Raw genomic sequence first — 14,599 nt, 5'->3', positions numbered from 1 at the left:
TCTTTTAAGATTTCAATCCCATCTAGGTTTAAGGGTTCAAATCCCATGTCCTTGTCAAAGCTAACTTCCCTATTTTTATTTTTCTCTATTTTTTGGAGGGTTTTATCCTTAAACCCCAAGTTGTCCCCATCTATTTTAAGAGAAAGTAAAATTTTCTCTAAGGAAGAGACACTTTTATTTTTGTCCTTAAAGACTTTCTTAAAAGAGACAAGGGTGGAAGGAATATGGTCCTCATTCTGTAGCTTCTTGTTGGCAAAGGTGAGCTTGTTTTAGCTTTCTCCCTAATAGCCACTTGATTTGAACATTAAGGGGTTTCATAAGAGTTTGCATATTATGAGTATCCTTAGCATTGAGCCCTATTTTCTTTTTTCTCTTTCCACTCTTATTTAGGGTTTTAGTAGATGGGAATCCCACAGGGAGAGAAGGGATAAGATAATTTATACTAGTATAGTGAGTAGATCAAACCTTGGTAGAGTGGGGCAAATTTCCTTTATATATTTTTCCATTGAGGACAAAAAAAGAAATGAAAACTATCACTTGTCATACTATAGGTGGTCAAAAAGAGGCAAATGATACCCATACATGGTCAAGAATCTACCCACATGAGTAAAATACTTGATAAGGTGAAACATTACCTAGTCTTAGGGAGAGGGTAGTGTCATATTGATATTAACCATTTTGGTGACACATGAAAATTTTTCCTTCCTCCAAAAATGACTCAATAAATTGCTTCTCTTTTGACTTTTTAAATATTGAGACCTTTCTTATGTACTTGCTAAGACTAGTGGCTTTCCCAATCATTTCCTCAATGATAATGAAGCTCACCCCTCCAACAACAAAAAATTTGTTACACTAAGAGTTAACAAATTAATCTAATATATTTTCATCATACCCCTTCATGACTTGGAACTAGGAGGTTTACCATCTTTGGTAAAAAAATCTCCATATCTCCTCATTGTTCTCTACATTAACATGTCACTGGCTCGATCCTCAACCTTTATCCTCCCATTCTCTCCTAATGCTTGTGAATTCTAAAATGAACAATGTTAACAATAAAAGGCATAAAAATTGGGCTTTAGACTTTAAAATTACTAGGAATATATTATCAATAAAGATGAAAATGTTGAATATAATTTTGATGCAATACTTCCAACTTACAATATCTAAAGAAGTTCTTTTGTAGCCACCAATGTTCATCCAATGATTTCTCTTCTTCAATTTGCAATGTTTTCTTTTGATTTATTTCACATCACAACCTTCACTTTGTATTGTATAGGCCTCTTTATTAAATTCCTTCCTCTTAAAATTATTACATCTATCACTTTTCTTCATTATTAATCATTTCACCTATTAGAGTGGGAAGATATTTAAAGTCGTGCTAATACTTTCAATATTCATTCACTATCCCTAGGTTTGCCAATTGATCAAAAAATGTATCTCCCTCTTAATATATGTGGTGAAAACTATAATGTTTAAAGAGCTTTAGGGAGTTCCTATATATCCTCACTATAATCAAGTAACTTCTTAGGGGGACTTTGAGCACCTTTTACCAAGTCAAGGATGACTTTAGAGTCTCCTTCAATTTCAATATTTTGAATATCAAACTATATAACTTTCTTTACTCCCCACAATAGAGAAATAATCTAGCGTGGTCTTGTGGGGTCCTAGCGGGGCCACACATGTGTTAGAACACCATATGACCCCTCAGGACACCATACGACTCCTTAGGACATCATATGGTCCTAAGGGGTCATGTGGTGTGCTAAGGGGTTATATGGTAGCGTTAGGGGTTATGTGGAGTCCTAATGGTGCCACACGTGTTACAACATCATATGACCCCTTAGGACATCATATGGTCCTGAGGGGTCATGTGGTGTGCTAAGGGGTCACATGATGTTGTTAGGGGTCATGTGGGGTCCTAATTGGGCCACACATGTATTACAACACCATATGACCCCTTAGGACATGATATGTTCTTAAGGGGTCATATGGTGTGCTAAGGAGTCATATGATGTCGTTAGGGGTCATGTAAGGTCCTAAGGGGCCACACATGTATTATAACACCATATGACCCTTTAGGACACCATATGAACCCTTAGGATATCATACATAGTCCTAAGGGATCATATGGTGTCATTGGGGGCCATGTGGGGTCCTAATGGGGCCACACTTATGTTAGAACATCATATGACCCCTTAGGACATCATATGGTCTTAAAGGGTCATATGGTGTGATAAGGGACCTTATATAATGTCATTAGGGGTCATGTGGGGTCCTAAGGTGGAGAGAGAGGGGGAGAGAGAGATTTAGAGAGGGTGGGAATATAATGTGCTAAGATATTGAGAGACAATATATACGCATATATTTTACATACATATATGTATACATACACATACACATACACATATTATATACATACACATACAAATATACATGCATATATTATATACATATAGACATAGAAATGTTATATACATATGTATACATATATTATGTGCATACATATCTATTTCGATATATTGGAATGTTTGTATGTTGACATAACCCGTACGGGTTTTTTGCTCTCTAAAATGCATACGGGTTTTTGTTTTAATAATCCCGTACGTGCTTTTGTTTTGATAAACTTGTTTGCACTTTTAATTAAAAAAAATTATTCATGTTTAGGCTTGTGAATAGGCTTGTATGACAAGGTTGAGGATTGGGAGTTTGATTTCCCTCCATTTCCCTCCTTTTTAACATTTTTTTGTTTTATCAAATTGGTTTCTCAACTTTGTCATCATCAAGTTTACACCTCATCAACTAGGTATTAATTTCTAAAATTGCCACCATAATTTCACCCATCTTTCGAGCTTTATAACCATATAATTTTTGAAAAATTTGAACAACATTAACATATTAATCTTGAATTTCTTTTACCAGTGTCTCCATACTTCTTAGAGACATATGTGTACCATTTTTTTAATAACTTTTTACATACTTATCCAAATTTAAAAAAATTTATATATTATTTTAGTTCACTTTATTCTTTACACTTTAATTTTTTTTGCAGTTTTTGATTATTTTGGTGCAAGTTATGCTTTGCGCACGAACAGGTACCTGATTTTTTAGGATGTGTTCATTTCAAAAAATCATTAAAAAAAGTACTCAACAAAAAATTAAAAAAAAATACACAACTTCTAGTGCTCACTCTTAACTATCTTTCTACCAAAGGATTTGTCAAAATACAAAATCTAACTATGAAATTTTTTATGCGCATGCCAAATAGTATGTTATGTTTTTCAGAAAAAATCAGGAACTGTTTTTCATGCACAAAGGATTTGAAGTTCTTAATGTTATCCAATTTTGTAAAAAAATAGTAGTTTCTAAACTAGATCTAGAGTAATACAATATTTGTTCTTTGAGTATCTTCATATTTTGAGCGAACAAGTCTCAAATTTCTCCTCCAAGTTTAGGTTTAGCTGATTTCAGAAAAAAGGTGTCCACTTAGACCCCCCTTTTTGCACACCATCTTGATGCACCTACCCATATGTTGTGAAGTTGACTCTCAAGGGAACATAGGTTTCCCTTTGTAGAGTTAGTTTTACTCCATTACATATAGAACTTGTTAGATATCTCTAAACACTTATTCAATGACTTCATCTCATTTCATTTTGGTGCAAATATCTAACTACTTTTATAGGTGAGAAACATAGTATAGGAGTTATCATCTTGACATCTTGGAAATTGAACTTGTAGTATACCCAATCATCTAAAACCTAAATACATTATTGTTTAGAAATCAATTAGCATGTCCTCAAAACTGCTTGATTAAATTTTCTATTATGATGAAATGTAGAATATCCCAACATGCCCTGTGAGGTATTTTACTTTGCCTTAGTACTATCTGATACACAGTTAGCCATAATTTTTTATGCAGAGAAGGACTTGATATGTAACTTTAGATATGTCATGTTTCCATCTCTACAATGTTATCATTTGAACTACATGATCATATCTTGTTTTGTCAAAGAGTGTGGCCCCAAGCACTATATCTCTATCTTAGAATATGCTTAGCTTATGCCTTAGACAATTTTTCAAATCATACCACTAAATGTGGTACACAAAATTGATAATATCATTGTGGACAACTTGAAATCATACCCAAACATGTGTACCCATCTCTCTATCACACTTTGACACCTAAATGATTATCTTTGATATAGATCTCATCAAAACTCTGACATTTTTAATGATGCACAACTTAGAGATGTGAAGTTTAAAATATATGGTACAACTGTGTGCAGCAGATACTCACTCCTCGTCTTTCAGATTATTGCAATATTGAATCTTTATCTTCCATACTACCGCAAGGCTGATCTGCACCATATTGATGATATGTAGATGTCATGAGTGCATTGGTCTTTACTCTAGTTAGGCCATAGGTTATTTGCACCATACTACCTTTGTCCTCAAGCAGTCTAGCTCATCAATGGAAACAATCAACAGTGGGTTGACATCAATGACAACATACTTTTCTTTATCTGCAACACCCTCCTCTGAAGCATTCCCTCCTACCTCCCCGACTGCCAGTATTCTCCTTGTTAGCTCTAGTGGTTACCCTCCTTGGGGGGAGATGTCTCTTAATTTGGGAACCTCTAACTAGTTGATTGTCCACCCCCTATTTCCAAGATCTGAAAGGAACTATGTGTTAAAGTGAATGAATTATGCGAATCTTACAATCTCTGGAATGAGATCCGAAAGTAATAGTTGGCTTAGCTACATATCCATAATACTAAGATCACTTAATTATAAACTTTAGCCTTGGATAAGATTGTTGATTGGCCTATTGAGCTAGTTGATGAGGAGGTGTGCTCTTATGTGAAGGGGATAGCCGAAAAATTTGATAGATGGGCTATTATGGAGTAGGAGGTTGAGAGTATCAAGACTATTGTTAGGTTGTTGGGGGACATGAAGAAGATTGAAGAGATTATTGGTAGTCTCCTAGACAATCAAAATAAAATTATCAAAAATATATAGGACATTGTAGTGTACTACAAAGAGACAATGAAAAGAAAAATTATTTCATTGCAGGTCTTTCAACAGGAGCTAGAGAAGAAGAAAGACAAGCATAAAAGAGTGGATATGTAGGTTGGTTTTGTTGGTTCGCCTCTTAGGTCCAATAAGAAAGGGAAAAACATAGAAAATCCAAATAGTAAATTCTTACTCAGGAGATTTTTTTTATCAAAGTACTATCCTTTGTGGACAAGTTGGAAATCCTTAACAAGGAATGACAGGTTATGAAAGGCCTTAGTCTCTTGGGTAATCACTAGTTGGTCTTTCTATATCAGCTATTCTCTTCCTGGTCCTTTTTCATTTCTTTAGTTTCTCTTTAGTTTTTTGGTAGTCTAACCCCTTGTGAGACCCCTCACTTTTACCTTAATTGTTGTTTTGTAAAAGGCTTTAGGCCATCTCTCATTTTACCTAACCAGAACAATGCAAATTAGATTGGAAGTGTTCTTTTGTTTAGGATTTTCCCTAAAATATAGCACTCTTGCATAAATTACCAAAGTTTGTACTCAAATCCACTCATAATGAGTAGCTGGAGGGAGTTGGCTTAGTCTCATTTTTTAAATTTGTATTTATATGTTAATGAGTCATTTACAAATTTATTAGATTGAATTAAGCCAATTATATACCCATGAATTTAATTCAAAATAAAAGAAAAATTGAAAACAATGATCAATTCCTTAAAATGTATAAAAATGAAATTCAACTAAATTCAAATTATTCATCAAAAAGCAACCCAATATAATCATGGTATACAAATCTTTAACTATATATAGAATGAACAAAATTACTTTTCTAGTACATAAGTCTTCATATTGGACATACAAGCCTTAAGAATGAGACCCACAAAGCAATTTTAAAAGGAAAATGTGTTTGAAGCGAATTGTCTAATTTGTTGATTAGGATAATGCCCTACACGCTTTCCATATGGTCAAAGAGCGTCACCCTCCACTTCTGCTATAAACAATTCACATTGCACTTAAATATATCATCATTCTCTCACAGTTTACATTATTTTTTTCAATGAATCTATTCAATAAGTATCAGCGTCTATGAACTATGACATCAATGAATTTACGTCGTCGGTATTAGGTGCCATATACAACAAAATCTGCAAATGATAAACCATTTAAAAATGAAAGTTATGTCTGAATAATATATATGTTTATACTTTCAGTTCTAATCTAATGAGCTGTAACAGATAATTAACACGAGGCCGGCTGGTTTACCGTACATATTTGCTGAGCACCTGGTTTAAAATTTCAGCTCTGCTACCCACACTTTTATACATCACCACGTGGAAAAACTACTCTATATATTAAAATTATCTCTGCACTGTTCCCTCCATTCCTTTACTCTCTGAAAGTTTACTCAGGTTTATGTGTTCTACACTTACGATGGCTCGAATTCGTCCTACAGTTGAGAATGATAATTTGAATATTGCTTCTTCAACTGAACCAACAACATTAACTGTGTGGCACAAATCCCTCCTCTTTAACTGTAAAGGATTTGCTGTATATAATTCCAATGGCGACCTGGTTTTCAGAGTTGATAATTACTGTTCCAATCGATCCAGAGAGATAGTTTTGATGGATGCTATTGGAAATGATATTCTCTTATTGCGACACAAGGTCTGTTGGTGTGTTTCTGTTTGTTTTTTTCCGATTCATTTTAATTTGAACAACACACTCTAAACTTTGATTTAAACTATACATTCTAAATATCCATATAACTGAATATTATACAACTGAATAATGAATAATGTGTATTAGCAGAGATTCAGCCTTGGGAAGCAGTGGCAAGGCTTTCAGCAAGATAAACTTATTTTTAGCATGAAAAAATCTGCATCTTGTTGGTGTTGGGGAAAACAGAAGAAGAAAATGTTAGCTGAAGTATACATGAATGGATCCAAATACCCAGACTTTTATGTGGAAGGTTCTTTCTCCAAAAGGTCGTGCACATTCTACAATAGTGAGGGCACCATTATCACAGAGGTAAACTTACCCACTCTATCTATTTTAATGAAATAAACCTTGTCGTCAATTTGTATTGATACGTTGAGATGTCATAATGTTGCAGGTAAGAAGAAAACAGGGTGCACCTAATGTGTTGTTGGGAGCAGATGTGTTTACTATGACGGTGCAACGTGGGTATAATCTATCATTGTCAATGGGTTATTTAATTGTTCTTGAGCGTCTCCACAGTACGCCAAGTCTGTTGAGTCAATGGTTTGGTGCTTGAGTTATGGCGACTGGTGCAATTCAAATACAATGCTTGTGGGCTGTAGCTAATCTGGTTTAAAGAACATCATGATTTTTGAATAACATGAGGGTAAGTCGAAAATTACAGATCTTCGTATGCATCTTTTATTTTTTGGCTGTGTATAACACGAAGGTTAGTCAGCCATTTTGGAGTCAGATTAGCTGAGTCCATGCTTGTGAGAGCACTGTCATTAATTGAATTGATTCTCATTGGATTTTTTTATTCTTTCCACATTAAACGTGGACTTTCTAAATAATTGAATTGAAAATTTTATTTTATATATATATATTAGTCCTACTCATTTAGATACAATGTACCAATTCTTTTAATAGAATTGAAATGAGATCATAAGAAATATTTAAATATTTAAAATAATAATAACCACTTTACTAGATTTTTTTAAAATTTATGTGGTTAAGATTAAAATAAATCAAAATTTTAAAAAATATAATTATTATTTGATATTGGTCAAATAATAAATAGATTATTTAAATACATTTAATTATATTCAATTTAGAATATGAAAGTTATATAAAAATCAAAAATTTATTTCCTTGCTATTTAATGTTAATTTGTATAGCATAAGTTAAAGAGATTAAAGTACATATATTAAATTGAACATACGTATTCATTTAATTTCTAATGTAATAATAACAATAAGTACAATAATTTAGTTAAAATTATTAGAATGGTAAAAAAATAATTTCTAAATGATACAAGTTAACAACTAATAACAAATTATTAAATACATCATTGCTAACACATAATGTGCAAGATAAAATAACTCAATAGTGGTGACATGGGTAACATATTTATATTCTTAGTGAATCTATATATGAGTAAAACTGATTATCAAAATGCACTTCATCCTTCAAATTACAATATACAAATGTAAGGTGGATCAAGAATAATTCTTAATGAATCTTTTAACTCATGAACACGGGTTTTAAAAAATGAAGATTTAGTTTAGAAGTTTGTGCAAAGGGGAGAGAATGTATCACTAAGTGCTTTACTACCAAGTCATTATAGCATTCCAAAATTCTCACATGTCTCATCTATTCAAGAGTGAGCCTACCATTTAAAAGAAAAATATATAATGATATACAATAAACTAAGAGAGAAATTTTTAGTTTTATCCCAAAAAGTATGTAGAATGCAAACAGGCACACAAAAATAGATCACACAATAGATTAAGGAAACCTAAATTCATACTTCATGTATTTGGTCAAGCATTTTGTACAACATGTTAGTCATATATATATATGCATGTATGAACCAAATTATTAGGTTCCATGAAACATTGGTACACCATAAGAATCCTATTTTCCTTCATTTTAAAAGAGTATAACTATCTTATATAATACTTAAGTTAAATACTATTTGTTGATGTGTTCTTTCTACACAACAATATGTGAAACAACTTGTTCCTTGAAAGAGAATATCTTCACCAAAGGTTTTTTACCACAAGTTTTTATTTTTCTTGGGTAGCCAAGAGATAGATGCTAGTTATTTTTATAGAATCCAATAAAATTACAGAAATTAAACACAAAGTATACTTGAGAAAATGCTCTATAATTTAGAAGGAGAAATCAATGGAGATATAAAACTTCACTTTAAGATCTTGTTCATTATTTCATGCACCAATAATTTCTCAAATCCAAAACTAAATAACTATTTTAGAGAAAGGCACAAATCATAATTCCTAAACTAAGTTTTGACCCTAAGTCTAATCTTAACATAAAATATTTTATAAAAATGTAAAATCTAGATGATAAGAACAAGCTTAAAATGATTTTATTTATTCTCTCTTTACATTTGATTCTAGAAGTAGACAAATTCAATTTTCTAAACACCTCTTATTTGATCAATTTTCAAAATGTGATAGAAGGTGCAAAATCCTATGGGCCAATCAACAATGATAGAAATAGTAGACAACCACCATATTCCATGTGCATATTGAAAGAACAAACTGTTGGCAAATTGGAGGAATTGATTATGTGTTGCATTGATGTTTTGTCATTGATGGCAACACCAGATGTTTTGGTTGTTTACTAGTTTCTGGTAGGTTCCAGTAGAGCGGTTGGATTATGATATTGATCTGGTATGCTCCAGTATGCTTTGGTTTGTGGAATTGGTTTGGATTTATCATTCATGCTATTCAGATGTGTATCACAATCAGTTGGTTCGGGATTTGATGACTCAGGAGCTATCATTTGTTCTAGTAAGCCTTTTGGTCACTAGTAAGGGTTTTACTAGCAGAGCTTTGTTGTAGATTTTTTGATGCACTTGATAAGTGGTGTTGGTGTGACTTGTAGATGGCTTTTGAGATGTTGTTTGTTATCATGTTCGTGTTCATGTTGATTGGTGGTGTTTCATTTAGCACCAGACCTAATGCTATCTTATATTGCTAGGTTATGGACTGGTTTATGTACCGTGTTGGTGGATGATCTCGATACGTTACCATTTGGATCTATTGATTGGATTATGTTGTTTCAGTCTTAGGCCGACTTGGTTGATCATTGAATTGCGGGTTTATGTTATAAATCTATTGTATTATCTTTTAGGTGGCGAATTGAATTGGGTTGGTGAAAGAGGTTTAAGACCTTCGATACTAAGCTTAACTAGAACTATACTCAGGCAAAGGAAATTCTATTCTTGTAGTTCACTCTTCTTTCTAGATTGTAGTCTGGATTTATTTTGTAGTCAATGAGGCTCCTTTTGTGATGAACAGTGCACTCTAGGCTATTGGCCTTCTTGCATGTGCAAGCCCCTCTTTTTGTAATCACACACTTACTGTAGATGTATTTTTGGCTATGGGTAGGCTTCCCACCATGGTTCTTCCCTTTACCGGGTTTTCCATGCACAAATCTGTGGTTTATATTTGTGCTTAACTATTATATTTATTATTCCGGTATTGGGTTTATGTATTCTAGTAATAAGGTTTTAATGGTTAAAGTTCTATAATTTGTTGACAATTGTTTCACCCCCACCTCTCAATTGTCTACCGTTAATCTGAGATGTCTAACAATTGGTATCAGAGCTTGGTCCTCTCTATAGAAGCTTAACCGCTTGAGGAAGATCTTATGGCATCTAATAGTTCAAGTTCATCAAGTTCATTTGCAGCTGTTTTCTGAAGAGAAATTCCTAGGCTTGATGGAACAAACTAAAGAGTATGGAAGATTCAGATGGAGACTCATCTAAGATGTCTTGGTAAAGAGATTTGAGAGATCACTGAGAAAGTATATACACCTCATAATCCGACATCTGGCAATCCTCCTTCGGTAGGCTTGGATAAGGACATTGAAAATGATTGTATAGATAGAGAAACCTTTTGTGTGCACTTTCGAATCAACAAGTTATGGGACTAACTGACAAATCAATTGCAAAGGCTATATGTGATAAATTGGAGACTCTGAATGAAGGCGACCCTACTGTTAAAATTGCTAAACTTCATGGTTACCAGGTGAGATATGAGAACCTGAAGATGGAAGAAGATGAAAGGATTATTTCTTTTATGGAGAGAGTTAATGAAATTGTTTTGTGAATTCAGTGTTGTGGTGGATCTTTGAGCAAAGATGAAATAGTTTCTAAAGTATTGAGAGCTTTTCCACCGGCTTACAAGATGAAGGCTACTGCAATTAATGAGTTGAGAACAATGGAAAATACCTCTGTTAATAGGGATACCTTGGTTGGGAATTTATCTGCTTTTGAGATTGAGGAATTTGGTCCTTTTGGAGTTGCAAAATTTGAACCTGCTTTTCATGCATCTACATCATCTACCCGCAAGAGTGATTGGAAAGCCTTATATGCTAAGGAACTGGAGGAAATGAAGAAAAAAGATGAAGAGTTTGAGCAACTTGAATCCCTATTTTCTAGAAGAGTACCTAAAGGTCCGACAGGAAGTAAGTATGAACGAAAATCACCTTTTAAATGTTTCACATGTAATAAGATAGGTCATCTTGCATCTAGATGTCCTGAAAGGAATTCAATATTTGAGGAAACATCTAGAAGATATTTTAGGCCTAACCATGATTATCAGAAAAAATCATATGTATAGGAGGAACAAAGACAAATCATGCTACTATGCAGATGATGAAGGTGTGACTGATTCTGATGATGAATTAACACAAGATTCAGCTAGTGGATCCGGCAATGAAAAGGAATGGGTATTCTTGGCTATCAAGGAAGATGATTTGGTACATAAATAAAAGGACCTTGCTGCTAAAGTTGAAGACAAGGATGAATGGGTGATAGACAATGGATGTTCACATCATATGACTAGAGATAAAAGGAAGTTTCTATCTTTGCAATAATTTGATGGTGGTTTGGTTATATTTGGAGATGACAAAGCATGTATGATCAAAGGAAGAGGAACTATATCATTGGATGGTAAGCATGATACTGATAATGTTTATTATGTTGAAGGTTTAAGGCATAATCTTTTGATTGTAGGACAGTTGGTGGATAAGGGATTTCAGTTACAGTTCAAGGATGGAAAATGCAAGAGTATCAATAGATCTAAATTGGAGATTGCAATCGGTACTCAAACTAAAGGTAACATCTTTCATTTGAACTCCAGTGAGAAGACATGTTTGATTGCACAAATTGATGAGAGTTGGCTATGACATAATAGGTTGTGTCATGTGAATTTTCATTGCATTGTAAAGATCAGTAATACTAAGGTAGTTAGAGATATACCTAAGATTGTGAGGCCCTATAATCCGGTGCGTAAGGAATGTCAAAAGGGAAAGCAAGTCGGAATTTCTTTAAAGAGTATACAAGACAAATCTAATAATGTTCTTGATCTTATTCATACTGATTTGTGTGGTCCTGCTAGAATCAAAAGTTTTTCAGGGTGATAGATATTTTATGCTAATCATTGATGACTATTCTAGAATGATGTGGGTTACTTTTCTAAGGGAGAAATCTGAAGCATTTGAAAAGTTTAAGATCTTTAAAGATAAATTTGAGCCAAAGAAAGGATTGAAGATTAAATGCTTAAGGTTAGATCAGGGTGGATAATTCACATCCGGTGAATTTAACAGTTATTGTGAAAATAATGGGATAAGAAGATAGATATCTGCACCCCTGACACCTCAATAGAATGGTATTGTGGAAAGGAAGAACAAAAATATCTTGGATGTGGCTAGAACTATGATGATGGAAGATAATCTGCCTAATATCTACTAGAGAGAAGCTATGAACACGACGATATACATATTTAATAGATTTCATATCAAAGGAGACACCGATAAGACACCTTATGAGTTATGGTTTGGTCATACACCTACAGTTAAGTATTTCAAAATCTTTCATAGTAAATGCTATATAAAAAAAGATGATTCCATTGGAAAGTTTGATCCTAGATGTGATGAAGGGATATTTCTTGGTTATTATAATGAAAGAAAAGCATATAGATGTTATAACAAAAGATTGTAGAGAATTGTGGAGAGCACTAATGTCAAAGTGGATGAGCTGAACATAAGTCAAGTTAGAACTTATGAGAGAGAACCAGTAGTGGAAATGATCATAACTAAATCGGTAGCACTTACACCGAAACAAAATGTTGAACTAGTTACTCTGGTAGTATCAGAAAATTTAACAATAATTAAAGATTAGAGAAGAGGAATAGAAAATCAAAAGACTCGTAAGTATGTTAGGTTAAATCATCTAGAAGATCAGATCATTGGAGACAAGAATAAAGGAATGATGAAAAGAAGAAGGTTCGCAGTTGATGAGGTATGTTTAATTTTTAAAGTTGAACTAACATCAGTAATTGAAGCATGTAAGATGAATGTTGGATGAAATATATGGAAGAGAAATTAGATCAGATAGAAAAGAATAATACATGGACTTTAGTTCCCCGACCTAAAAATAAGAATGTTATTGGGACTAAATGCTTTTTTAGGAATAAATTGAATGAAGATGGACAAGTTGTGAGGAATATTGCTAGATTGCTTTGTAAAGGATATTCTCAGAAGGAAGGAATTGATTATGTTGAGACTTTTGCTCCGGTAGCTAGGATTGAAGACGTGAGATTATTTTTTGCTTATGGTGCCCATAAGAACTACAAGATTTATCAGATGGATTTTAAGTGTGCATTTCTGAATGGAGATCTTGAAGAGGAAGTTTACATTGAGCAGCCTGATGGATTTTCACTTTCAGATGACAAAAACATGGTTTGCAGCTTAAGGAAAGCTTTATATGGATTGAAACAAGCCCCTAGAGATTGGTATGCAAGATTGGATAAATATCATTTGAAGCTTGGTTTCACTAAAGTTAATGCTGACAGTAATTTATATTATAAGATCACTGATGATGACATATTGATTATTGAAGTCTTTGTTGATGATATCATTTTTTAAGGTGAGGATAAGTTATGCATGGAATTCTCTGATAATATGAAGAATGAATTTGAGATGTCTATGATTAGGGAGATGAAATTTTTCTTAGGTTTGCAGATTACTCAGACTGATAAAGGTATTTTCATCTATCAAACTAAGTATGCTAGGCAGTTGTTGAAGAAATTTGGTATGAAAGCTTCTAAACCAGTTGGCACTCTTATAGTTACAATTGAGAAATTGACTAAGATAGATACATCATTACTGGTAAAATATACAAGGTACAAGTCTATAATTGGAGGTTTGTTATATTTGACTTAGACTAGACCAGATATAATGAATGCAGTTTGTATTGTATCAAGATATTAGAGTGATCCTAGAGAGAATCATGAGAGTGTCGTGAAAAGGATTTTCAGAGATTTGCAAGGAACAACTGAATATGGTTTGTGGTATCCTGAAGATGATGGTTTTACACTATGTGCATATACAGATGCAGATTAGGTTGGAGATGTTGATGACCAGAAGAGCACATCCAATGCAACTTTCTTTCTTGGAAAGAAACTTGTTTCATGGTTCAATAAGAAACAATCATGTACCTATTTATCTACTGCTAAAGCTGAGTATGTTGCTGCTACTACTAACCGTACACAAGTTCTATGGATGAAGCAAATATTGAAGGATATAAGGGTGGATTGCAATGAACTAGTAGTTATTCACTGTGATAACTTTGTTGCTATTGACATATCAAAGAATCCGATATTTCATTCTAAGACAAAGCACATATCTATCAAGTACAACTTTTTGAAGAAGAAGGTGGAAGCAAATTAAGTCAGACTAGTTTATGTGAACACTAAAGAGAAGATTGCAAATATCTTCACTAAACCCTTGCCTAAGGAATCATTTGAGTACTTCAGAGACAGATTGGGGGTTTTTGCCCCTCTGGTAGAGAC

At 33.4% G+C, this 14,599-nt stretch overlaps 1 protein-coding gene across 1 annotated transcript; it reads left to right on the top strand.

Moving 5' to 3' along the window:
* The first annotated feature begins 6,443 nt into the window (after positions 1-6,443).
* LOC131036320 (protein LURP-one-related 8-like) lies at positions 6,444-7,287 on the top strand. Its single transcript, XM_059208789.1, has 3 exons — positions 6,444-6,677; positions 6,822-7,040; positions 7,126-7,287. Exons 1-3 carry the CDS (start codon positions 6,444-6,446, stop codon positions 7,285-7,287), a joined length of 615 nt encoding a protein of 204 aa, XP_059064772.1.
* Positions 7,288-14,599: the final 7,312 nt, after the last annotated feature.

Source organism: Cryptomeria japonica, chromosome 7, assembly GCF_030272615.1.
Source record: "Cryptomeria japonica chromosome 7, Sugi_1.0, whole genome shotgun sequence".
Taxonomy (NCBI): Eukaryota; Viridiplantae; Streptophyta; class Pinopsida; order Cupressales; family Cupressaceae; genus Cryptomeria; species Cryptomeria japonica.
The sequence above is the reverse complement of the archived record's forward strand: the minus strand, read 5'-3'. Positions and strand labels throughout refer to the sequence as shown.